The sequence below is a fragment of the Tetrao urogallus genome (assembly GCF_951394365.1).
Source record: "Tetrao urogallus genome assembly, chromosome: 4".
Classification (NCBI taxonomy): Eukaryota; Metazoa; Chordata; class Aves; order Galliformes; family Phasianidae; genus Tetrao; species Tetrao urogallus.
Genome location: NC_136817.1, coordinates 62,996,474 through 63,020,705, shown reverse-complemented (window position 1 = coordinate 63,020,705; position 24,232 = coordinate 62,996,474). Strand labels below are relative to the sequence as shown.

The following is a 24,232-nucleotide window of genomic DNA, read 5'->3' as shown; positions in this document are numbered from 1 at the left end:
AAAGAGTCTTCCTATTTAGTTTCATCTAATAGGAATCTGGTTCAACTATTCTCAGACTGCAAATAAACCAAAACTGTTCACATAATGGACTGGGGACAACAGGGAGATCTGCTTCATACTCCTACTCCTGACTGGAAGTTAAATCCTAATTCAGATGCACCCCTTGTCTGCCTATTTGGTTATAATGCAATATATTTCTTGTATCAGTTAGCCTTAAATATTTGTGATCTTGCAGTACTTGTTTTAGCCAAAGTCATTTTTCAACTTCAGACTAGACCTAAACATGTGAATTAACATTCAGCACTTGCAGTAATGTCTCCAGTACTTACTGGAGAAAAGACCTGACAGCCTTGTCTTTGCTGTCATTTGCTAGATAAATTTTTACCAGATGTAGGGACAAACTCTAGCTTATGAATTAACATCTGTAAGAAGCCGAATGAGAGATAAAAGTGTAGGCAGGAACTTTTGCTAACAATCAGTTTTGAGAGATCCATCATAAAGTTCTCTTAATATATTAAAAAACAAAAACGAAAACAAAAACACAGTACATTAACTTAAAATTACAATACCTTGCATTCTTACATTAAGAGTTTTACATTTCTTTATGTAACAGAACCCAACTATATGTATTTAGGAAGTTATTTTCCAGGGCATTCATCTTAATCTGGTTTGTTTCCTTCTACATCCCTTGAAGACTTTGGTGAAAATATTATTCCTTGTGGGATTCTTGTACTAACTGAGGAAATCTTGGTAAGTAAATTAAGTACAAATAAGCAATTTAACAAACTCTAGATAAAGAGCATATCACATTTTATCGACATAAGAACCAGTGAGGGAAAACGTTCAGAAAAACCTGCATAGCATTTATTTTCTTAATCATGAGAATCAATGAATCAAAACTTCCTGTTACATCAATTCTTAATCATCTGGACAGTTGGACTAGATGATCCTTTTAAGTGAGCTATTGTATTCTACGTTATTAAAAAAAAATGACAGGCTATTGGGAAATGGGGAGGGAGAAAGAAAGAGATTATATTTACCTGAAAATTCCTGGATTTGGGAATCTTCTACTTCAAACAACAACTCATCATGAATCTGAGCAATTAATCTGAAAAAATTCAGAGATGTCAGACAGAATATGCATGAAATTTCTAATAGTACTTTTCACTCATATCAAGTAATTTTCATGTAAACCACGCATACAGTCCTAAGAAAAGTCCTACGAAAGTGAAAGACTTCATCAATGGAGTTAAAAGGACTGCCATTCGACATATTCTGAAAGCATAAAGGCCATGGTCTCAAATCGAAACTGCTAGCTAACTTGTAAATGCCTGTCAGGGATTTGATGATGTGACAGGTACTATTTAAAACTGTTGTAAATTGCAGAAAAACTGCAAGAAATTAGAGAGACAGGTTTTGCTTTGTTAATATAGCTTGTTTTCCTCAAACTGAGCTGTAATAAATGGGGTTGCAAATATGCTGTTGTAGTAATCCAAATTAGGTCAATAGCAAGAGTACTTGGCTCATTGGTATGCAATAGTAACTCCTAGTCTAGGATTGGCCAGTGACTGGAGTCTTTCTCAGGAAATACTCCTTTCACTTAAAAGCAAATTAAGGCTCCTCATTCTGTGGGTTGAAGAACAAAAATGCAGGTTCAGATACTCAACCTGATTTGTTGCCTCTGTTACCAGGACAGTTGTCTTCGTAAGAACAGAATGTACAACTGATAGCAGCAACATCTTAAAACCCATGCAACAACATGCACCTGAGCTCTTCAGTTAGAGCTGTTTTGTAATAAAGTTCTACTGATGCTTTGTTTTTTTCTTTGTCAATATTAGTTCTACATCAATAGGCCTCCTGCATATGGATTGTGTCTTAATTGTTCAACGCATACTGGGATAAATCCTAAATTATTGGTCTGCGTGCAAAAATAAGATCACAGTGGAAAAAATATATGTGTTTGACTGAATCACATCTGAGGAAGAATAGATATAGTCTAGCACGTATAATCTTTCATGCAGTTCTTACCTAGAAAGGAAAAATATTGCACATCTGATTAAGCTGCACTCCTATTAGGTTTATTTCATTACTTCTTTAATACTTACAGCTGGCAGTCTAAGTCATGAAACTGTAACATCTATTTATGAATTTCTTTGCATTTCATATATAACATTTAAATTAAATGCTATAGACTTTTTTAATACCTAGCAGTTATTCAGAAATGGCTGAAATATGGTATGGTTAGAAGTTATAACTTTCACATCTTTCAGGAAAATATCCTAAGATAGTTTCACACTGCTTTAAATTACAATGTGACATTGAGTACCAGTGTGGTGAGCTCTAATAATAGGTCTTCAATTATTAGTCACTTACACCTCAGTCAAAAGCAGAGTGAAACAGATTAACATAGTTCTAATAGGAAACTGGGACACGGGATACAATAAGAAACAGATGAAAAAACCAGGATCATCCATAGCAAGAGAATAGAGTTTACATGAAAAGCTATGATTTCCAATGTAAGTAAATTAATTAAAGCAAGAGATTCTTCATAATCATTGGAGTGACATATAAAAAGATATAAATCAGAAAGAACTGTGAATGTTAAAAACTCCAAATACACTTTGAATCATTGGAATAAGTGAAAATGAATGCATTGATGAAGCCAGTGAAATAAAAATGTGACAGACCAGTTATTGTTTGTATCAGAGTAGTGACTCATGGCGTCAGTCAGAATTAGAGCCCAATTTTCTAAATATTTAGTAAGGAACTGTCCTTTCTTTGAAGAATTTACAATATAGATCAAATATTTTATCATCGATTTGTCAGATTTTAGAAATGGAGGAAGAAGATTTTCAAAAAAACTCAGCACTGGATTAACAGATCACCTCATCTCCATGCTAGAGCTAAAACTGGTTTTGGGTTTCTTAAAGCAGTGACATTATCCTATTTGACTTTAGTACAGATGAATGAAAAATCATAGTAATATTTCCATTCAAAATTCACACCTTTTACTATTCCAATATTACAGACATCTTTCATATAGCTTAAGTAAAAAGTTTTTTCAAAACTTACACTCCTATTTATCAGCTTAATAAAGTGATCGCCACTTTGAAGGAATATTGAAATAGAAAGCTCCTCCCATTATTGCTTGTTAAAATGTGAAGTAAACTGGATTACACTAAACTTGGATCTTCAATGGATCCACATAGTTGTCATTACTATATTACGACCATATAATTGATCTGATATATGACAAAACAAACAACTATCAAGAGATTTTTTTCATAAGCTTCTACTGATGAGGCCTCCTTACTGTTTATTTTTTCATAATATCATGTCAGATTTTTTTCTAATATAAGAATAGATGAGGATTTTGTTAGTTATTGCAAGGCAATATATTCCAGATCTGGACCTCTCTAAAGAGGCAAGTTTTTCCAGGACTACCTAAAATCTGTTGTCTAGAAATGAGTGTGCTACTGAACTGAATTCAGCAGAACAGCTCTTATATCACCTGTGAGCAATTGTATTTCTTTGCCACTAAAGGAAACATTTTCTCCAAACTGCAAACAAGACTTCTGTGGTGTGACATGCTGCAGATGCTACTGTAGGAATATCCTGTAGAAGATGTCAGCAGTAAAAAAAAAAAAAAAAAAAGAAGACATGATTTTCCTAGCAGTCTTCCTTGGAAGTGTTTTCTAACAGTTAGATGCTCTGTTTCAGGTCAAGATATGCTCAAAATAATTATATTAATGCTCACTCTATGGTCAAAGGACTAAGGTAGGCTCTCACTTGTTCTGAACCAACATCTGGAAAACTCCATCTCTAAACACTGACTTTGTAGGGCTACCATGCCCTACCTAAAATCAGACACAGAATAGTCCTGTGTACGATTTTGTTATACATTTTTGTATCACGAGGAGAATCCTTTCTGCTGCTAACAACAAATTCAAAACATAATATTGTCCAGTTTTCCAGGCTGGTCTAAATGAAGATAATACAAAAAAATAATGAACCAATGAATTCCTACAGACTAACTGTAGGTTAATTTACTCCATAATTTGGAAGCAGGCAACCTGGACCCAAGCCACTTCCAGACCACTTAAAACCCAACACAGTTATGTTAGTTTGGGGTTCAACTGGGGATCCCCCATTTGTAACTGAAGAACAGATTTCCTAAAACCAAAGAATTTTCCTTGAAGAAGGGACAAAAAAGAGAATTTATTTGAAATTTATCATAGCTTTTTGTCTCAGCAAAAATCTAGCTAAATTTTTACGAAGTTCCATAAAGCTTTACTTAAGAACATAATACAATGGTAATAATTAAGATTTTATATAGGTAGAGTAAAAATGTAAAAAGCTAAATGTTCGAAGTTCCTAAAAACACACTACTTCAGAAATGGCATTAATGATCACTTAGCAGCACCACATAAGTGTAGAAATACTTCAAAAGAATCAGCCCTTTTCTAGCCAGAGTTTTCTTATAAAACACTATTTCCCTGAACATTGAACTTCATACCATGTTCTGAAACAGCAGTATCAGATTCTATTTTCCATAGATTACTAGCTTTGTCTGTCATTCTGTCCTTTTTAATAAATAAAATAATCATTCCAGTCATAAAATCGCATTTTTTCCTTTTGAATTTGAAATTCCTAACTGCATAATGGAAGACTATAAAATAGTCATTACTACATGGTTAAAGGGCTTATTTAATTAAAAAGTAACTCAAAAGAGAACAAAAAATGTGGTTAGAAAAAAATGTTTAAAAGACTAAAAAGAAAAGAAAGATAAAAAGGCCGCTATGTAATAAACACTTCCACGTTTTCAAGAACATTTAGATTGACGAAATCCAATGACTTTGGGAGAACACTTTTAAATCTTTTATTTCAGACTATAGGCATCCCCCACAATCACAGAAAGATGAGAATTTGCAGATAGATTATTCCTAGTAACAAATCTTGCACCTTCCTTCTGAAGCACCTGCTACTGGCCACACTCAGTGATAACGGACCAGATAAATGCTGGATTCAATTCTTAAAATCTCTGTGTCCTCTGCAATAAATATCTTTTATTTTTTTTATATACTACAAATACTACTCGCTATTTAATAGCTGCAGATTTTCCCCATAAATGTACATGGGTTCAACTGGAAAGAATTCCTATTAAATTGTCATGTAGATAAGGAACAAGTTGAGATAATTTTGTGACATTTTGCAGACTCTTCAAGTTTCTCATGAAGCTGCATATATGAGGATTTCTAACATAGTAATATAAAAGATGTAGCTCAAAATATATCATGCTTGCATAGGTGTTACTTGAAATTACTTTATATTACTTCTCTTTCAGTATTTTCCTACTGAAGACCAAGACATGTTGACATTCTAACATTTTGACTACAAAAATTCAGCTAACTTGTGAAATTTCTCAGCAGTTACATCAAGAAGAGCAGGAAGCTGAACAGATGGTTAATTAAGAGAAAAGAATTTTCAGGTGTACCAAAGTGTTTCAAAACATACCTATCAAAAAGGTGACCTACAAAAGGTTTTTATAAGCTAGAAGTATTTATTTGTGTTTAATGACCCACAAAAAAGGTACATTTAAGTGTCTGCTGCATCATAAATGTCCTTTTTACCTATGATATTTAAGCATATTAAATATAGTTAGCTTTTTCTATAAAGAATAAATCATTTTTACTTTTTCTGGCTCACTCTGCATAAGGTGTTCAGGTAATTGCTCACTATCTTGTGCATACATGCAAGGTACTTCTGTGAAATATTGAGAAAAGCAATGAATTTGCTAGGTCACAGCACAACTAGAAATACAAAATGGCCACTTGGGAAGCGAAGAGCTACATACTGGATGGGGACAGCAGCTATGGGGAGCTCCCAATAATTTCTACAACAACCACATGATGTAGGATGTTTCCTTCTGCTACTGAAACAAAAGCATATGTCTGAGAAACAAAAACTTCATTCTCCTCAAGCATAATTAAAAACTTCTATCTTTTCCCTGTGATTCTGCTTCTCCGGTACTAGGCTAAGGATGATTCTCTTGCAGGAATTAATATTCAGAGCAGAACATACAAGGTAATAATGGGGCAGAGAACAAGACCAGTAAGTATTTAGTTGGAAATCTTGGATAATTCCTACAGAAGAAACATGGGTAAAATTAATTCTTTAATTCCGTAAAAAATAAGTGGAGGGACAACAATTGTGCACTCAGAGCTAAAGAAAACCATTCTATACAGCAGCAGCATTAAGTAGCTCACAGAATGAAGCTCACTATGATATAGTCAAGAAAATCTTTTATTGCTATGCCCTTTTGTTTGAATCTTTTGTATGAAAGCATAACCAGGTAATAAAGTACTAGTGCTGGAATCCCTGTACACCTTATAATATGTCTCTTATTTCTTCTCTGTAACTAAATTAAAACCAATTCCAGGAAATGAACTATTTGAGTTTTACCATATGATTTATATCGGAAAAAATTCCAGGTCACATAACACAGAGCTTGTTCCTGGGACAGTAAGTGTTCTCTCTTACTAATTTAGTGATATGTGTGGAAGCAAGCTGCATTTTTAGTTCATCAGCTCAAAAAAATCATTATGCCGATTGAAGCGTTTGTTCATTAAGGAAAACTTTGAAAAGCTTCAATATCCACTGCTAAAGAAGAGTAGTTGGGATCAAGAAAATAGGCTTGTGCCTTTTCCTCTTTTTTTTTGTGGCTCACACTTTTCAAATCATTTGTTTGTATCTGGCCTGTCACTGAATCTGTCGTTTTACCCAGGCCCTGGACACACTGAGAAGTAAAGCTGTGTGTTTGAGGCATTAGGATCTAGTGTTATAGGAATGATAAACAGATAAGAAAGCACAATTGCCAGATTCAAGCAATATTACTCAATAGTTCTTTGGAAGTGTTAAAGTTAATTTGCATGTTGTTAGGATGTTACCATCTTTAATAACTAAAAGCTTCTGAGCAGTTCATACAGTGCCAGACAGTCTTTGGGTAGCATGCATCTATCTTCAGCTTATACAACGACAATTTTAACAAAAACCGGTATAGGCAATCCGTTCTTCCTTCAGTTGCCAACATCCTTCCTCCATTTCACATTCCCAGGTATATGTCACTGTAATGACATTTTAAATAACTACAATTGTCAATCTAAGTTCACAGAGTATTTTTCTACTCTCATAAATTCCACAAATCTTTCTTTCAGCTGCTAATATTTGCCTTGATCTGACTTCAGAAGTTCCTCTGTTATCATCTGCCTGCAGGAGACATTCTGTGGAGGTTCTGTGAATTGCATCACGCAGGTAAAAGCTAGCACTTGAATAATTGATGTCAGCAGCACACTTTCAGTAAGCAACTTGGCCGCAAACGGCAGAACAGCATCTCAACAAAGATGTAGATAATATGGAAGAATTTTAAAGAAATCATGTTGATTATTCATCAGTTCCATGCAAAATGAACACATCAATACCAATGGCAGTAGCTAATCCATAGTAGTATCAGCTTTTATCATACTGATTACGTATTGAATGTAATGCTTCTTTTACCCATTTCTGTAAAATTATTCTCAGATAACAAACTGATTTTTTTATTGACAACAGCATGAGTTGCTGAGCTGGCATTTGAATTAAAAGATGTCCAATACAAAGTGAAAAATGAGACTGTCACTGATCAGCCACAGAGGAACGTACTGCTCCTTCACGAGGACCTCGCTGATTCAGCTTCGTGAAAATGTAATTGGTTACCTTTCACTGACTTCCAAACACGATGTTACATGGACAAAGAGTAATGAAAAATATCATGATTACTAGTCATGAGAAATGAAGCTATGTACTATTGGGTCAGAACTTGCTCACATACAATTACAATTTATGTGAATGCAGCGCTGTTGATGATGAAGACAGTAAACCTAACTGCAAATTAACATCAAAAACTGTAAGACCTTGTCTAAAATGCAATTTGATTCTTTTTTCTTTTTTTTTTTTTTTTAATTTGCAAGGTAGGGAAGACAAAACGTTGGGTGTCAGCCACTACTTGGTTATGCATTGTAGGGAAGACAAAACGTTGGGTGTTAGCCACTACTTGGCTATGCCTTATAGGATATACTGTATCACAGTCTAAATAAGGAACTCATAGTTTCTTCTAAAGTATATGTAGATGATATTTCTCTTTGATATGTTACTCAAAGTGAAAACTTTATTCTAAAATTAGAAATTCTAATGGAGGGGAAGAAACCTTGCAAGGGGGGTAGAGATAGAAGAAAAGGTAGTAGTATTTTTTTCTTTTTCAGTATGATTCAATGTGATAATAGGAGGCTGGTTATATTTCTCATTTTGGAATAGCTACTGTGCATTCCTACTGTTACAATAACAGCATCATTTCCTTTCTACAATATTTTTCAAAGAGCCTTACAAAGAATGTTAGGATCATTATCCCAACTTTACTGAAAAGAAAATCAAGAAACAGACCACTGAATAAATAATAGCTGAATGTCACTTGGCAGACAAGTGACTGAGTGGAAACACAAAATTTCAGGTTCCAATACCGTAATCTGTTGACAAGACCATGGTGATGCTTTCAAATGCCTGAGCCACTTTCTAACCAGGTGAGTGTTCACAGAATTTACAAAGGCACTGACTGTGGTTTTCTGACAAGCCTAGCTTCTAAGTATCTAATAAATATTACAGCCAAGAGCCATTTGTAAATATTAAAAGGTTCTGCTTTAGCAAAGCCATCCAGTTGTTAATGGCTGGCAGGAGTTCAAATCCCAGTTTAAAACAGTCTGTCTCTTCTAATTGACCTTGCAATCTTAGTCTTTCCCAGCTGCGGTATTTATGGTAGGAATGAGAAGCACAGGCAGCAATTCTTCTGGTCTAGCACTTTTCCTATGATTTCACATCACAAGGAAAACTTGTAAAGTACCTGTACTTCCCCATGTCTGTTATGTCCTTAGCCATTTGATAGCACTACATTTTTTAAATAAATAGTTTTGAGAGAGGTCAACTCAAGCAAACTTTTCTGTTGAGAGAAGAAAACATTCACAAGCTTTACCAGACATGGAATTAAATGCAAAAACCTTTGGCTTTCTCATCATTACAATAAACAGCTGGTCACTGAACCTAAAGATGCATGTGTTAGTTAGGTACAGAAGGAGAGAATGTATTTTTTACTCTTACAAAATCTCTGCTTGCGTCCATTAGAGACTGGCTAGTTGGCTGACTGTCCCATAAGGCAGCTGCTCTATCACTTATCTAACCCAAAGTTACACTTGCCAAAATAAAATTCAGCCAGGCCACAGCTGCCTGATTCTGGCCTCTTCAAACAACATTCCCTATATGTCTGTACACCAAAGAACAGTTTCCCATTTCAGATTTGTAGTATAGGGCCACTTATTTCTTTCCTTTGTGTTTTTGTTTTGTTTTGCTTTTTTTTTTTTAGCAAAAGAAAGCCATCTGTAAAAGGATTAAAAACTGTTCATTTATTTTGTTTGAGCACTGATTTCCTGATTCCTGTTTTTCCTAGCTCACACTATATTCAATTGCCATTGTACAATATACTCAAAATACAGGAAGGATATGATCAGTGGGCTTGATTTCAAAGACGTGGAACTACCACTGAACTAGAGCTGACTGAGCTTCAACAGGCCCTGGGCACTGCATTGCCTTGGAATAGGTTTACATGTCCAACTGTTCAAGCACAAAGATACAACTTCTGGTTGTATAAAAGCATCTCCCACAAGCCCTTGCTTGTTAAAAGATACAGAGGCATACACAATATTTCTACAGCTACCTAAAATGCTAGAGACCCATTCAACACTATTTTTGTTTCAAAATTAAACACTTTTGCAGTCATTCATTACTAACCTGGCTGTTAAAGTTGGAGAAACCACAACAGAGGTAAAAATCTCAACCATAGCCATTTTGCAAAGATCAGCTGCAGATCCTACGAAAGAAAGTGATCTGCTTTCAGTTTAAAGCATGCAAAAGGCAAGCTGTTTTATGGCATAGAAATGAAAAACATCTGAAGATTGTGAATTATAAGAATTTGCAAAACTAGTGAATTCAGTTGATGTAATATGTGAAACAGATTAATAAGTAACAAACTACTACATGTTAATTAGAAACAGAAAACAGAAAATATATAGTATAGAATTGCTCAGCTTGGAAAAAAAACCTTAAAGACCAGCAAGTTCAACTTTAACCTAACCATACGATCTATCTGAAATGATCTAAATTAAATTGAAAATGATCTGAAGTAAAATTTACCTATAAATTAATTAAAATGTAATGTAAAGGGCAGAATTTTGTTTTAGAGACATATTTTCATTTGGTAATTTAATTCATGATTTTTTTTAACTCAGTGGGTATGTAACATATATTCATTACGTTATAGGGCAATTACGCTATGTTACAGAGCAGCGTTGCAGAAACAGTGTCATGTTGTGTAATGGATTAGGCATTTCTAATAAAGAGACAGAGTGATCCTCCAGACTTGCAGTTTGGTGAAACAGCCTGTTCTGAACCACGCAACAGGATTTAGTGCATTTTTATAGAGATATTTATCAGAAAAAGTACAGAAATAATCCTTTAACTAAGGACCAGGAGCAATAATTCTTGCCCCATCCAATATCTTAAAAGTACCAAACCATACACATTTTCATTTTTGAACCCTCAGTTCAGTAAATCTTGAATTCTTTCTTTCAAATAGTCCAACATCAAGAGATAAAGATTATCCAGTTAGGCAAATAGCAAGGGTACTCTCCTGGGAGGTAAAAGAATATCTAAGAGATTGAAGAGATTAATATGTCTCAATAACCCAACAGGGGAAAGACTTAATACCTCTTCCTGGTTTTCTGTAACAAACTGCCTTCCTGTGAATCTCATGCTGAGACTCTCTTTTATTCATTAACTATACCAAGAGCAGATACTCAGCTGGTTTTTGAGATGTCTACATTTAATGGAAAATTTAGACCCAAATATACTTGTTTTTCTGTTCAAATGTTGTCTCACATGGATTAAATACAACAAACACACGATGCATTGATATAGAAACTAAGAAAAGATGTTTCATCACAAGTTAAGTAGTCAGTCAGATCATGAGAATAAATATATATAACTAGTTTATTCCTCACAGTACATACATGTAAAGTGCAGCTGTATCAAGTTAAAGCTGGAACTCTGCACATTCCTCTTAATATTGCAATGCAACAGAAGAAATCATCTCATATCCGCTTCTGCTACCATTTTCAAAATGCAAACTACTTATATTATTAGACTATTATCACAGAATCATGGCACCTTTAAGGTTGGAAAAGACCTCCACAATCATCTAGTCCAACCATCCACCCACCACCAATATTTCCCTTCTAAACCATGTCCCTTAGTAGCACATCCAGAAACCTTTGTAGAGCCTTCCTACCCCCAGGCACGTTGACACTTCCACCCAGCTTGATGTAATCTGCTAACTTACTGACGGCGCACTCAATCCCCTCGACCAGCTCATCGATAGCGATATTGAACTGGACAGGCCCCAGTAGCGGCCTCCAGGGAGCACCACACATGATTTAACTCCGTTCATCACTACTCTCTGGGCCTGGCTCTCCAGACAGTTCTTTACCCAGCAAAGAGTGTACCAGTCTAAGCCACAGACTGCCAGCTTCTCTAGGAGAATACTGTGTGAGACAGTGTCAAGCTTTGCTGAAGTCTAGGTAGGCTACATCACCAGCCTTTCCCTCATCCACTGGTGGGTCACTCGATCATTGTAGCAGGTCAAGTTCGTCAAGCAGGATCTGCCTTTCATGAACTCATGCTGTCTTAACCTGATCCACTGGTTATCCTGCACACGATGCGTGATCTCACTCAAGATGATCTGTTCCATAACCTTCCCTAGCACTGAGCTTAGATTGACAGACCTGTAGTTCCCTGGATCCTCCTGACAAGCCCTCTTGTAGATGGGAATCACAGATATATAAAGATAAAACACATTATTTGCAGTTTAGTACATTAACTCTAATTCTCTAACTAAAAATGCTTTAGTATATTATAGAAAGATTTTACAGCATTTAAATATTTTCTCAGAGGTGAAATACTGCAGTTCAAAAAAAAAACATAGAGTCTAGAGCAAATTCTCTAATAAAATCTAGAAATTCTGACTACGTTAAAGTTTTTAATCCTTGTTTCACCCTACCTTCCAATTTACATGTTTTAAATAATAGTCACAACTTTTTTTTTCAGATTTGTTCTCCAGTATGATTTGAACTGACAATTAAATATATTAATCTTATTAATGTAGGAGAATTTCACAAGCAGTCCTGTGTTGGTGTTGTAGGCATGCTAGTCATGATTCAAGAGTTGGACTAGATGATCTTAGTGGTCTTATCCAAACTTAATGATTCTATGATTCTATTCTATGATTCAGCTTTGTCTCAGCTCCAAGCTCTTAGCACAGATGGGCACAAGCAAGTGGTGCTACAAGGGCAACATAACTTTATTAATGTTGCCCCATACACTCAGCAGGACCCACTGTATTAGCTCAAGCATTATGTCTTCAGCTGGAGAGGGCTGCTGTTCATCTGGGTGAAACTGAAGTGAAATGAACACAAGTCTCTAGAGAAGCTTGTGTAGGTATTCCCAGATGTACAAATATGCAGGCTTTGCTGCAGATGTTATAAGAATATTTTAAAATCATAGAACCATAAAATCTTAGAATTGCTCAGGTTGGAAAAGACCTTAAAGATCATCAAGTCTAACCGAAACCTGACCATATTACCCTAACTCTAACAACCCTCTGCAAAAATTCTGCATTTGAGAGACTCATACAGCAAGGCAGCTATCACTCGAGCACAACTGTTACTCAAGCAGCAGGGTATGTATTAGAATTCTAGATCTGTACATGTTCTTGTAGAGATAGTACTAAATTCAGTTACTGATTATAAGGATGTCAAACATGACATAATTACGTAAGTCATTTTTAAAATTAAACATTAACATGAATAATATTTGGAGAAAAAAAAAAAAAAAGAAAAACCAAATGATCCTTTCAAAAAGAAAATTCAAATGACCCTTATAGGCACTCCATCACTGTATTTAGAAAGCAGTTTTTACTTATCTGTAAATTGTACACGTCCAATACAGCTTAATGAAAACCTTGTCAGCATATTCCAAACAAAGAAATAATGTCTGCAAGGTTTGGTGGGAGGGATCTCAGCTTTGGACTGCAAGCTCAATTTCTATTTGTTCCTTATGTGGTTAATTCTATACAAGACTTGGGTCCAAACAACTTATATGTTAATATATCTATTACTAATATTTCAGTATTTTTGTGCTAATTTTTACATTTCCAATTTCTCTGAAGAAACATCTTTATTTTCACCCTTCAGAGAATTATTTTCAAATGTTCCTTATGAAGAGTTGGGTTTCAAAATATAATAAGGTTCTTGTAATACTGCATATTTCTTAAACTAAAGCTACGTGACAAAAAAAAAGCCAGAAACTGTAAGCATAAAAATCACAGAAGCACTGTGAAAGAAACTCTCAAAGAAGCCAGAAAGGAAAATATTTCAGACAACCATGCATTCAAGACTTGAAATCTTATATGTTTTCTCCATATGTAGTTAGTGCCTACACCTGTATTTAACAATGGCAGAGAACTCTACTGTATTAATACACTGTGTTTATTTGAAGTTTCCAAGGAACCTAGAATAAACATTTTAAACTTCTGTTTTTATAATAAAACTCATGCCTCAGTAGCTTACTTTAACAGACTATGAGAATATTCATTTTTTTGAGAGCAAAGGAGATTTCGTCTGTTAGAGTTAAGATAGATAGATGGTAGGTAAGTAGGTGGGTACATAGGTGAGATTTTACCTTGAACAACAAAATTGACAGCCTGCCTCTCTGCTTGAGTGCGTAGTTTGTAATCCTGTGAATTGATATTAGCAAGCAGTCTTTTGCGTCCCATAATGGAAACCACATAACCTTGTAGGATTTAAGTAGAAATCAGCATTTCTAGAGCAATTACAAGTTAAACTTTAAAAATTATTTTTGAAGATAATGCAGATTTTTTGTAATTGTGCTTCTTGAGATAATTTGCCCTCTGAAAGTATTCAGAGCTTATTGCATTGTTAGCCTCAGAATTATTTTATTTAGAGAATTGATACATGTTATACAATAAAAATTTATGTTCATTAAAGCTGCATTTTCATTAGGATTATCTGCTAATATGCTGGTAAAATAGCAAACTCTCTGTGGGAGATGAAACTATAAATACCTAGCAGAATTAGCTATCTATTAGTAGCCATAATTAGAGCTTTCCATGCAATGAATAGTTTACATGGGAATAGCAAAAAAATCAGTTTGCACAGCAATTAAATCACTAATGAATCATTCCCAAAATTGTCCAATCATTTTTGGAGAATTTTTTTTCCCCGATTTTCTTAATGCAATAGTTTCATGTCCCTTCCACAACCAAACTTTCTTACCTCTAGTTAAGTAAGTAGTTTAAAGAAAACGCATTAAAATAGTTAAACATTTATTTTTAGCCTAATGAAGTATTTTGCCATCATCACTGGATTTTTTTGGAGGACAAGTGAGAGGAACAGAGAGAGAAAGAGAGATCCCATGATCCTCCTGTCCAGAAAACACTTGTAAAGTCTTGCTTCAGCTTATCTCCCAAAACTAAGCCTTGTCCTAAAAAAAGGCTTTCTGTTACACTTCTGATCACCCTGACTACCCATAGGCCATCACTGGATACCACTGGAGCTCAGACTGCACACCATAATTTAATCTCATGTGCAATAAAAGCTCTCAAAACACGGAGTTCCGTGTTTTGTTGAAATTGTGTTTTTGTACTATGTACAACACAAATCCAATATTATGCACAGGGTAATGAAAATAGCTCTGCTGAACTAATAAAGCTTTCTGTTAATTTCTATATTACCAACAGCATGAACATGAGAAGTTCAATTTTTAGAACAGGGAACTGAACTGTCTGGAGGTTGGGATGTTCTCTGGCAAATCAGTCTTCCTAATTTAACTAAGATTTTCTGCAAAGAACAGTAAGAAGCAAGAATTTTTAGAACACTAAACACTCAATGAGAAATAGATTTAATGTAATAATCCTATTTCTCTATGGTACGTTTATGGTAAATTAAGTACTGAACATTTGTAAAACCTAAATAAAATTAGTTGGTCAGATGCCATTCATCTTTGAACAGCAGATAAGTAAAAATGAGCTCTCTAGGTTGGAAGAGTTTTTTAATCTGAGATGGATGAACAAGAAAAGTACTAAAGAATGTTTGCCTGCTGCAAAAATTTTTGAGCTTATATAACTGAAATAAACAGTTCAGAGTGAGAGGAGTACTAATTAAACAAGTGTGTACCATGTCTTAACCACAATCAAGGACATTAGTTATGACACTCTTGTCTACTCAGCACAATAAACATTCTCGAGCACAGAATCTTGATTACGGAAACTCATTTACTTTTAAGAAAAGAAAACAATGCTATTTTAAGTAAATCAAAACAAATACATCATAATTGTGTAAAATTTTACGATACATATTTTGTTGAGCTTCATTCCCTAAAGGAAAGCTCCTGAAAACCTATGTTTTCTTCAGCAATGTTAATGAATAAAGGAATGTAATTCCATGACACAATGAAAGCTCGTGCTCCCCATAGAATTTTAAGGTCTAAACGTTACAAAGAAGTCTGAATCAGTTACTTGTTTCTACCATCATGTTCACCTCAATAATTATAGGCAATATTATATGGCAAATTTACAATTTATTTCTACAGTATTCTTAGTACACCACACCGTACCACACAGCGTACTAAGAAATCCATCTTGACAGTTCTTCTAGTAAACTTTAAAAATATTTCTAGCAGCTGTTCTTTCTCTTCTCTAATTGCTGCACTCCTAGGATTCTCTAAATGTAAATGAATATGTAGACTAACAACAAATTGAATGCTAAAAGAGTTTGCAGCTGGCTTCAAGAAGCACTCTGCACACATCTGTCATCACAGATACCACCTGAGCTTGAAATTCTGACTACTGTGATGAAGAAACACGTATTTAAAAATTGCTTCTGTAAACTGGTTCTTTGACTAAATGGCTGAACTTCCGTGTTTCAGCAGTGATGTAACATATTTATTAAGTAAAATATTCCCTGGATTTGTGTTGGAGTACATTTTATGTTGAAATGATGTAGTATAGCTTGACATTAAGTAGAGTTCAGACTGAGAACAGAAATATTACTTTGCCTGCATCTTTCTTAGGAAAGGCAGAGAAGCTGCCAACCAATTTGTCTCAGGAGTAAAAGAGAAAAAATACCTGACTCACCAAGAGATGATATTACGTATTATCTCTTGTTCTGTAAGTATGTGAATTTAGATTAAGCTGAATCTCTGTCTTCATCGTTGTGACACAATGATTAATTAAAAAAATAATGGTTGTCTATTTGGATTACCTTTATTTTCGCATTGTCCAATGGTTTTCTTGGTAAATTCATGTACTTTCTTGTATTTTTGCATAAAACTCTCTATAAAGCAACTAGCTTCAAGAGGAGTAATTCCCAAACATTCTGCAAGACGTTCTTTACCTGTACACAAAAAAAAAAAAAAAAAGAACAGAAATCCATTACAGACAATAAAACTGTTAAGTTCACAATTACTGAAATTGGTAAATATGCCCATCTCTATGAAAGAGGATGGATCTGATATCCATAATCATATTTCAATGATGCAAACATTATCCTTGAGCTTGAATGTTTCGTTGAAGTTGAAATCTGCAGACTCTAAGGAGAAGATATAGAACCTACAAATTATGTAAAAAAGAAATGGAGGTATGGCTAGCTGAGTTTAGCCAGAAGCTTTGGGTATGGTGTAGAATTCATAAAAAAAACCTAACAGCAGAAGTAATCAGACCAGGTGGCCTGATTTTAAAAATGCAGCTAAAAGTTTTAATCCCACAGATTTCAAACAGTCTTGGACTCCTCAATGTCTACAGAAATGTAAATCCAAGTTGTGAGATGAAAGGGATGGAAAAGAAATGCAGAATAGAAAATTGTTTCAGCAGAGATGGAAAGGAGTACTGCATTTTGGATAAGATAAAGATGCATAATAGATATTATTATTACATATATTGCAAACATATAATATTATACCAAAGACAATTTTTCACAGTACAAAAGTATTATCTAAGAGTTTCAGTTTAAATACATTTATAAATTAAATATTTTCATTAAAAATAACAGACACATCAACTTTAGTCATACAAGGTTTGAAAGATGGATATATTTGTCTGCATAGCATCACAAAACCAACACTCAGTCTGGAAACAACATAAGCTGAGAGGTAAAGTTTCAAGGCACTGAAAGCATAGAACAGTTACTGTCATGATAATACTGTCAAGAAAAATTATCCAGCGTTCTTAAAGAGAAAGAATTTCAGCCACCTAAATGCCATCCCTGTCAGTCTGATACGCATTTCAGACTTCTGAATACAGAATAATGTAGCATTTTACTCTGTCATGCTGGGATCTGCACTGAGCGACAGGAACACCAGTCCAGACAAGGTGCTAGAACAAGAAATTCACATCTCAGATGACTTCTAGCTGACCTGTTATTGGCCTGGGAATCTATTTTACATCAAAATAACTTGTTTTTAATTTCTTGGTCAGAAAATGACAAATCTATCTGCAAAAGCACGTGTTGTTAATGGCTAGAAGAGTGCTGAGGCTTTCTTGGAGAACTGCAACATCTGTATTTGTCCATATTACCCTTCTAAAGAACTACTGCTATACAGAACAAAGAATTACATACAAGAGAAGGAAAATTAAACTACAATAACGACAAGGGAGTTTGAGAAGTTCCAGCAAAATGCAATTCCTGGAAAGCAAAAAGAGAAGACTCTACAGCCACTTAAGACCATATTTCACCATGTGGGAGCACAGGCCATGCTAAGCAACTCCCAGGAGCGGGCTGAAGCTTCCTTGAGCACTCCCCTTGAGTTATCTGTGCCAGGGAAACTGTTACTAATAGCTTATGTGTTCTAGCATCTTCCACTCTATAATATCATATTTCAAAACTGAAAATAACACTTCTAACCAGCTTCTCTGTTTTTCATTTAAACACTTTGACACGCCTCTGTGCTCCGTATAAGACAAGACTAGAACACAGGACTAGTACCACTGAAGAGAAGCGATTCTTTCTTTCATACATGTTTAAGTTGCCTTTTCTGAAGTTTCACAGGATGACTGAGGCATAAACAGATGAATATAACTGCTCCACATTGGGCAAAATGTCTGAAATTCTGCTCTATCTCTCAATAGACGGTATATTAATTAAGGTACCAACTCCTATACCTAGTAAAACTTTTCTGTATTATAGTGTTTTCTGTCCTCCAAGATTATAGGAAAGATTTTAAAAATACGAACCAAAAGCAATGTAAAGCTAAGAAAGCATAAACCAAAAAAAATCACTACGTGAAGTAGTAGACTTCCACTGACCGCAGTAAGCATAATACCAGCAATCTCCTCCAGAGGTCCTTTCCAGCCTTACCATTCCGTGGTTGTAAGAATGCATCTTGAGTCAGTATCTGAGTTAGAGACAGTATCTGAGTTCTTCTCATTTAATTAGGCCTGTTCTCATCTCTTTGTAAATATCAACAGAAAATAAAGTTTCCTAAAAATTATGCCTATTTTAGATGAAGACAAATGCATCCCTTACATCAGCAGCAAATAAACCTGACATCTGTGTAATTTTTATATACGTCAATGCAGGTATATTAATTTGACAATTTTAATTATTTAACAATACTTAACGAAAATCAAAATATAATGCACTGTCAAAATTTAACTCATCTTCAGACATTTGGTATATTTGCATAAGTTACATAGATGGTATGAACATACTGTAGCAATTTATTTTATAAGAATGCCTACCTGCTCCATAAACCACTGAGTAAACGATACGCTTTGCTTGCTCTCTATCAGTTTGTTTCACTTGTTCACTTGGAATGCCCTTCCTAAACAAACAAACAAAAATAATACATTTTCAGTTAAAATCAATTCATATTTTTATCCTCACAGAAACATATTTGACTACAGATTAACAAGACATAAACAGAAGAATTTAGGAGCTTTTATCTTAGGCACAATGAACACACAGCTTGTTTATGAATTTTGGTGGTGACAGACCTCAGAAAATGTAGCTCTTTAATCCTTACCTTGTTTTCTGTTTGATTTTTTTAAATCAAATCCTTGACTAAGAAAATCCCTTCTACTATATTATTAGTTACTTAGGATGAAGAAGATCCAGTACTGACCCATGAGAAAAGTTAAACCTTCCAGCATCAGCATTGTTCAAGACACAAAGTATACAGAAACACCAAGAAAAGTTTGACCTCAAGCTTAATTAAACAAATGTTATATAAATGCTTCATTAGTAAGAATATCTGAGCCTTCATCAAGAATAATTGCTGATAAAAGCACGCACTGAATCTCTTATATGTTTTAAAGAGCTCTGAAATGGAGATATGTCATAAAACAGCAGCAGGAGCAAAGACTGTAACTAGTTTGCTTGCAACAAGCACTATCCTTTCTGCTTCTCATTCACACACCAAGGATGTAGACTGTCCTATAAAAGGGCTAATGGATTTAGTAATTTGTAAATTAAAAGCTAGGACTCTGCAATCACCAATTATGTGTTATCTTTGCTTTCTCTTATCTAAATATAGCTTCAGGACATTACTGACCATTTAGAGCACTGGAAGTATACTGGTAATATGGCTTAAATAGAAGCTTATTGGAAGAAATCTCTACCTAATTGGCTCACACTTTGAATATAAGTACCTACATGAACTATTTTGGGAAGTTAAAGATGGATTGCCATCAGAGATGCTTGATGCTATATGAACAGCTTGTGAAAAAGTTTTCTCATGGGTCCATTGATGATGATTCAATCGCGTTTTAAGAACCAGTTTGGTATACTTTGTCATTAAAGCTTTTTGTTACAGAATGCTCTTTATTTTGAAGGTTTTGTTTGACAAGCTTTAAAAAAAAGTCATATTTCTGTATATATCCTTAGAGTCTTTTACTGGTATTACGATGCTTAAACACCTAGCAAATCAACAGAGCCACAGAATTGTGCATGGTTGGCTCATACACTGGTTTTAGCCTAGCCTATGAAAAGTGCTCATATAATTAGACAGTGAAAGACAGACAAGAAGACTTTGGGTGCAGTCAATGTTAAGAGAGTCCTGTTTGAAATACATGTATTTTGAAGAAGAAAATCAGAAATGATTTCAGATCTTTATAGGGTAAATAAACAGTCTGGTTTTACAAAACTTCACAGTCATTTTAAACAGTATAATTGCTTCAAGGATAAAATGGATTTTTCTCTGTTCATTTTTAAGCTGAGAAACATGAAGAGCATCTTTAATCTGAAGATCATTCCCACATTAAGTCAATCATTTCTGTACGTGGAGGCTCTCATAATTTATTTTCTCTGTTGTGCCAGGTCAAAAGGTCATCATGGCTCCTATGAATAAAATGGGATGAAATTTCCAAATGTACCTGATTAAGGTTATAGAGTGGCAGTTGGAACTAATATGTGCTGAATTAGGAAACCAGACATCATCAAAGATTTCCTGAAGTAACCCCTGCCAGAAAGTCTGCAGGAATTTCCTGAAGGATCTGGCAGAAAGCCACACATATTCTTGAGAAAACACCTATCCAGAACGAGAGGAAATATAATCTGATAGAATTTCCCAGAAAAAAAGAGCAGATCTTACCCCAGAACACCATATTTAAACCTGGGAAACAGTACAACATCTAGCTCTGTTTTCCTCACACTGCATAATTCATACTAGATGCCTGGTAAAGAGATAGGATTACAGCAATAGAACTTGCAGATTTGCTTAAGTCTGAGGCTAGAGGCAATTGAGAGCCAAGGGGTGAGCAGAGGGTAAGTTGGCTGCTGACCTCTACGAAAAAGAAGAGTTTTAACTTTAAGAACATAGCAGGTAAAAAAAAGTTATGGAGATCTGTAGAGGCAGATACTGGCTTCTCAGGTCATTGTATTGAGAAAGCAAGACTGAAGCTTACTGAGTCTTACTGAAAAGTCCTGCTGGGTAGGACTGGAAGTTCCAGAGAAGATTAAAGTAGAAGACATCAGAACTTGATGATGCAAGAGACCCTATTATAGGATTATTAAGGTTGCTTTTGCATTATACAAACCTCAGCTTGAAGGGGCCGATCAAGAAAACACTGCTGTAATTGTAATAGGCAGTCAGGAGAAGGATCCTATGCTTTGATTGTAAGCAGTTATATTAAATATTTGTCTAAGACATTTAATGGTGCAGATGTACATGCATCATGTGATTATGGCAAACACAACAACCACTCTACATTCCCTGACCTTCGAGTTGTCCAAGAAATATATGAGAAGCAACTAATATTTTAGAGCTTTATGTCAAGTATTTCTTTTAATATAATGCTAAAACCAAAATGATCAGTCAACACATCCAAGTGTATCAGAGTGGGAAATGTGAGTATTCAGCGGAAAGGCACTAAAGGTAGCACACTGTATATTTGCAAATGTATGTATCTCACTCAGGAATCCCGAATAACAAAAGATGATAAAAGAAATTGTGTCATAAATCACAAGTGCTTGAGCAAATAGAAGTCATTAATCAAAACTATACATGTTCATTCATGAATTCATAATAACAAAATGCTTTCTTCTGTTTATGTCAACTCTGATCTATTTCTAGCTAGGATGCTCAAATCCCTTTGCAACACAGTGCCATTCTTTCAGCTTGGGGTGGAGACTACTCTTTTCAATAATAAAATGGCATGGGGTGAGGGGCAGTTTCTCATAAATGCGCCCATGCTAGAAACCATCATAGGGCTTTCTTCTTCAGATTGTTTCCTCTGCAAATAAATTTTTTATGATAATGAATTAATTTGTTAAAAAGGCTTCTGTTAAAACCTATTTCAAATTAAAACTTCATTTTGGTTTTAGAGTCATCATAGAATACCACAGTATCGAGAAGGAAACATTATCATCTCATTTTTTATGAGATTTTAAAGCTAAGGAAGCTATCTAATGTAAGAAAACAGCACTGAATTAAAAAATAGAGTTTTGAGAACAGGTAGATACAGAAGGAAATCGGTCTCAAAAGACTGTAACAAAATGTTTCAGTACTTCTGAGAAACATTGTGTGGTGACGAAGTCGTCTGTTTATGTGCAGGAAAAGGAAGAACTAACTTCTCAAACACAATATCTGGCAGACACACATTGCCTTGATCTGCATTACCTTGCAGTCATAATAGCCACAAGGCTCTTGGCTGCTGTCCTGCATCTGCCAACTAACTCAAGTCCTAACTGGGAGTTGTTGATGTGGGAAATGAGATGGAGTGCCATTAAATTCATTTTATACACAGCCATTAACATCCAATAAATGAGTGAATATGCAAACGAATACATCTTCATTCATCTGACTGGTCTACATTTTCTTGGGTATTTTGCGCTTTTCTATGTTTAAGTCTTCAGTGAAGTGCATAAATCTGCCATTTTTAATCACCAGTTGCTACTAAAACGGGGTTATATATTTTGTAAGATCGTGCTTAGAACTCTGTGTTGGCATATGAAACCGGTGCAGATGATTTACGTAATTAGTGACAAGCGCAAGCTTTAGAAAGGCTCAGTTTTACAGTAGAATCACCACTAGATATATTATGTGGGAGGTAAAGTCTGAAAGCTTAGAGTTTTTAAGTGACATTGGCCTTATTGTAAGGCAGGCAGAGTATACAGTAAAATGTTATCTGAGTATTCTAAACACATGGAAGAGACTGATACGCTATAACTTAGTGTGCTTACCATTAATGTAACGTGCAAGAATAAGCAAGCTTTTTGAAAACTCCTATTCCATGATTAATGGAAAAAAAAAAAAGACAAGGATCAGGCATAAGTTGCCTCAAATATTTTAAAAGTAGTGCATGGAAGAGATCTTGGAATAATTTTTATGCAGTTAAGCTCCATTACATTGTATGTAGATACAAGGGCTGCTCCAAAAGCAATGTGCCCTATTTTATGTTGGCCCACAACGTCAAAGGCAAGTATTGATGGAATGGCAGCAGAAGTTGAACATTCCTATTGATATTCCATTACATGTTGTTGCTGTGTTACAGAGGGCAGCAGAGGAGCAGTCTGACAAAATGGCAGCTGACACTGAAGCGCATACGAAGCAGAGGTGTGCTCCTTGATATGGAAAAAATTGCATCCATTCACATTCATTGACTCTTGCTGAATAGAGACCAAACAGCAGATGTGAGGATAAGGAAACAGAATGGTGTATTTCAGCAGTGGCACTAATGATGTGAAAGACAAGCCTGTTTCAGATGGCCATGCACAGCTGCTGCACCACAAAATGAAGAGTCTCAATGAGCTTATCTGTGTGAAGTGGCAGAATACAAACATGGAACTGCATATAGAGCTGAATATTGGCTTTGATTCACTGGAAATGAGGGTGGCAATATTGGAATAATACAAAGTTTGCACCAGGTGAACCCCACAAATGCTCACACAGGAACAGAAAACACCACAAGCAAGCTTCTCAGGAGTTTTTGAACCAATACAAGGCTGAAAGTGACAGATTCCCAGACTGTATCATTACTGGTGACAAGAAATGGTGTCACCACTACAAACCAGAGTCAAAAAGGCAATGCACACAGTGGCAACAAGTGCATTTACCATCAAAGAAAAGTTCAAGACAGTCCTCAGTGGCTAGAGTGACTTGCACTATCTTTCAGGATAGGAAAGGGTTAAGTCTTCTGGATTTCCTGGAACCTAGACAAACCATCAACTCTGACCACTACATCATGACACTGACTATGTTGAAGGTTCTAACTTGCACAGTTAGGCCAGAGAAATAGACAGTCTTTCTCTTGCAACACAATAATGCTAGGCACCATATCAGTTTGAACATAAATGGAACATTACCAGTCTCAGCTGGACTGTCCTACCACACCCTCTACATAGTCTGGATTTGGTACCTCCTGTCTATTCAGGCCAATAAAGGATGGAAAGGTAAGATACTTTCTAAAATAGGAAAGAAGCATCTGAAATGCAGACTTCCATCTTTTCAAAAGGGAAACAGCAGGTAACACAAAGGAAGATGTTTCTGATATAACCTAAGTATACACTGATTAAAAGAAACTGATCAA

General features: G+C 35.2%; 1 protein-coding gene across 1 annotated transcript in view; it reads right to left on the bottom strand.

The window, feature by feature from the left end:
* POLN (DNA polymerase nu) overlaps positions 1–24,232 on the bottom strand; it is a gene marked incomplete at both ends in the record, with an annotated part of 78,115 nt that overhangs the window by 8,226 nt on the left and 45,657 nt on the right. Inside the window, 5 exons of the mRNA XM_079534357.1 lie at positions 1,041–1,108; positions 9,871–9,949; positions 13,873–13,983; positions 16,473–16,604; positions 18,947–19,029. Of these exons, the coding sequence (XP_079390483.1) occupies positions 1,041–1,108; positions 9,871–9,949; positions 13,873–13,983; positions 16,473–16,604; positions 18,947–19,029 (473 nt within the window). The remainder of the gene's footprint in view (positions 1–1,040; positions 1,109–9,870; positions 9,950–13,872; positions 13,984–16,472; positions 16,605–18,946; positions 19,030–24,232) is intronic.